This window comes from Orycteropus afer, unplaced genomic scaffold, assembly GCF_000298275.1.
Source record: "Orycteropus afer afer isolate SDZICR_OR568_19922 unplaced genomic scaffold, OryAfe1.0 scaffold00033, whole genome shotgun sequence".
Classification (NCBI taxonomy): Eukaryota; Metazoa; Chordata; class Mammalia; order Tubulidentata; family Orycteropodidae; genus Orycteropus; species Orycteropus afer.
Window position 1 is genome coordinate 15,796,783 of NW_006921620.1, and position 3,379 is coordinate 15,800,161.

Here is a 3,379-nt window from a genome sequence, read left to right on the forward strand (position 1 = left end):
AGGATGTCATGCTTGGTAGGGTGGAGGGTTGACGAAAGAGGGGGAGGCCTTCAACGAGATGGATTGACACAGTGGCTGCGATGATGGGCTCAAGTATAGCAGGGATCATGGAGCTGGCATGGGATCAGGCCATGTTTCATTCTGCAGTGCATGGGGTCACTATGAGTCACGAAACGACTCAATGGCACCTAACAACATTCTAGATAACTGAACTTTTAGTTAGCATTGCAAATTTCTTTCTCTCTTTCTCTCTCTCTCTCTCTCTGTTCTTTTTTTCAATAAAATTAGTATCACACTTTCCAATTGTCACTTCTATTTCATGATCATTCTTCTTTTTTACCACATGTAGATCTATCTCAGGCTTTTTATGGCTGCCTAATATTTCACAGGGAGCTCTGGTAGCATAGTACCTAATGCATTTGACTGCTAACCAGAAGGCTGGCAGTTCAAACCCACCAACTTTCCTCGGAAGGAAAGTTGGGCTATCTACTTCTGTAGTGATACCGCCTCGGAAACCCAAGGAGGGGTTGCTATGAGTCGGGTCTGACTCAACTGCAGTGAGTTTGTTTTTTTGTTTGGTAATATTTCACAGAATGGATCTACTGTAATTTCAGTAGATCTATTTTCCATTAGGGTATCTCCATGGAGCCTGGTGGTATAATAGTTAAGTAGTTATGTAATGTAATTCGGCAGTCATACAATGATGCTATTTGGTAGTTATGTAGTGGTGTACTCATCCTTCATTTTGTGATCTGATGTGGTCATCCCCCATTTTCCCATAATGCCGATTTTTGCATAATGACCTGGTCTTTGGAACTTAACCATGTTGATGAATGAGGAGTGGGTATGTGGATATATATTGGAAGATGGATATTTGTTCTTAATGTAGGATTTTGAAAGTTTATTTTGCTTTTAGAAAATTATTAATTTTTTTATTCGAACATTTCATCATCTTTCCAGTCTGATTTGCAAATATTTCTCTGCTGATCATTCAGATTAGCTTATTTGAAAGATTTTGTTTTTTTTCCTTTTTACAGAAAACAAGCATCGTTGTGGGTCCAAGGAGACATTTTCCGATCCAAACTGAAAAATAGACCATCCAGTGAAGGAAATATTAATAAAATTATTTCCAGCTTAGATGACATGTCTATCGGTGGAAACTTATCTAAAATACAAAACATGGAGAGATTTGGAGAGGTGAGTTTCTCCCAGGAAGATTTTCATATCTTCTTAGACTAACATTCTACATTTCTTTGTTTCCCAGTGGAACACCTATATTATAGCAGCATCTATTCCCTGAGGAGCTGAGAGTACCAAATTTTTAGGTGTGGAATCATCCACCTATAAAACGAGAATCAGAGCAAAGAAAGAAATTGCCCTTAAGAAGAGGAAGCTGTAATGTAAGGAGTACAATTAAAAAGGAAGCTATTCTGGGTTGGGGAACATTTACAGAAAGGAAATAGAAAAGGAAACTTTCTAGTTGAAAATGGAAATAGATACCAAGAAGAAAAATTTTGATGTGACAAAGAAACTTGTCTTGTATAAACCACAAGTGGTACTTTGAAAGTCTCAAATTCGGAGCAACTTAATTTTTTTAAAGTTGAGGTTCTGCTATAAGCAAACCACTTTTAAACATCTGACTTACATAGTCTGATTTAATCTTTATAATGACCTGATGATTTAGTTATTGTGATCTCCATTTTACAGATAAGGAAACTGAGTATCCAGAGATACTGTAAACACAGTGTTAGAAACAAGTATCATTCGTGTCAAAACAAGAATCATTCATGTCTGTCTGATTCCAAACATGTTATTTCTGTTACACCTTGCTACCTCTGAATAGAAGTAGAAAGGGCTTTCTAAAGTTAAGACCACAGGCATATTTTTGAGCTAGAAGCAACCTTGGAATCATTTATTCTAGTTCTCTTCTTGTACAGATAAACTAGGTCTCAGAAGATTTGTTTGGTTGTGGGGTCAGCTTGAGAACTGGGCACTCAACTCCTAGTTTAGTTCTTTGCACCATACTGTATCTGAGGTGAAACTAAGCACCTGGGTTGTTTCTCTCTCTCTCTCCGCACACATACACACACACACAGTTGTATAGATAGAATGTTCTGGTCCTATTTTGATAGGAACAAGAAAAGCTGTTAAAACACATAAGCAGTGAGTGTAGATTTATATTCTATTAGGCATAATAAATATTATATTCTATTTATATATTATAGAATACATATTATATATATTATATAATAAATATTATAGTCTATTTATATTCTGTTAGATTCTGACAAAGGCTTTTATAAAATACTGTGGCTCAGGGTTAGCCCGTGAAGAATCCAAAATGGAGGGACTACATTATAGTTCTCTTAGGTCAGTGATTAAGATCCCAGACAAGTTTCTTTGGCAAGAAAGATAACCAGAGTGCTTGAAGAATTTTCTTCTAAAGATAAACCCATAGCCATGGAGTCAACTCTAGTGATTTACTGATTTTAGTGACCCTCTAAAACCAAACACCAAACTCACTGCTATTCAGTCTATTCTGACTCATAGTGAACCCCATTGGGTTTCCGAGGAGGTAAATCTGTGTGGAAGCAGGTTGCCCATCTTCCTTCTGCAGAGCGGCTGATGGTTTTGAACTGCTAACCTTCTGGTTAGCAGTCAAACACAAAGTAAAACTGCCCTATAGGGTTTCCAAGGCTGTAAATCTTTCCAAGAGCAGATTGCCACATCTTTCTCTCTGAGTGGCTGATGTGTTTGAGCTGTCGACCTTTTGGCAGCAGCAGAGGCCTTAACATTACACTACCAGGGCTCCTTTCTAAACACAAAGGAATCAGTATTAAGCCCTGTGTTATGTTCTCCAGCATAGTCACTGATGAAGTAGTTAAGTTCACTTGTTTGAGTCATCTGTCCAGATGAAGTGTAAATCTTAGCCAAGGTCATGTTGATGTTCAGACCTTCTGTTGACTTTTTCTTGTCTCTATTTTGCAGCCCAGCACAATAAAAGAAAACAAAAAGGATGTGAACTAACATTTTAATAAGATAATAGAGCTAAACAGGAACAATTAAAAAAAAAATTGTTTTTTGCTCTAGTTAGGATTCTCTTCCCAAGTTGAGTTCCAATAAATAGGGCTTTGAATTATGGCTTCTGAAAAGACAAACATAAAATTTATCTCTCTATCTGAGAAACATGTTTAGCTTTCAGGAACATAATGCTCTCTATATGATAATCTATATTAAATTAACATCTGGTAGTTAGAACATTTATTCTTATACCTTTTTTATACATGTTGTTGTTGTTATGTGCCGTCGAGTCGGCCCTGACTCATAGCGACCCCTCCTTGGGTTTCCGAGGCAGTATCACTACGGAAGTAGGATTGCC

At 37.2% G+C, this 3,379-nt stretch overlaps 1 protein-coding gene across 1 annotated transcript in view; it reads left to right on the plus strand.

The window, feature by feature from the left end:
• CDC14A (cell division cycle 14A) overlaps positions 1-3,379 on the plus strand; it is a 195,085-nt gene that overhangs the window by 167,625 nt on the left and 24,081 nt on the right. The window contains exon 11 of the mRNA XM_007936102.2: positions 1,038-1,197. Coding sequence (XP_007934293.1) covers positions 1,038-1,197 — 160 coding nt within the window. The remainder of the gene's footprint in view (positions 1-1,037; positions 1,198-3,379) is intronic.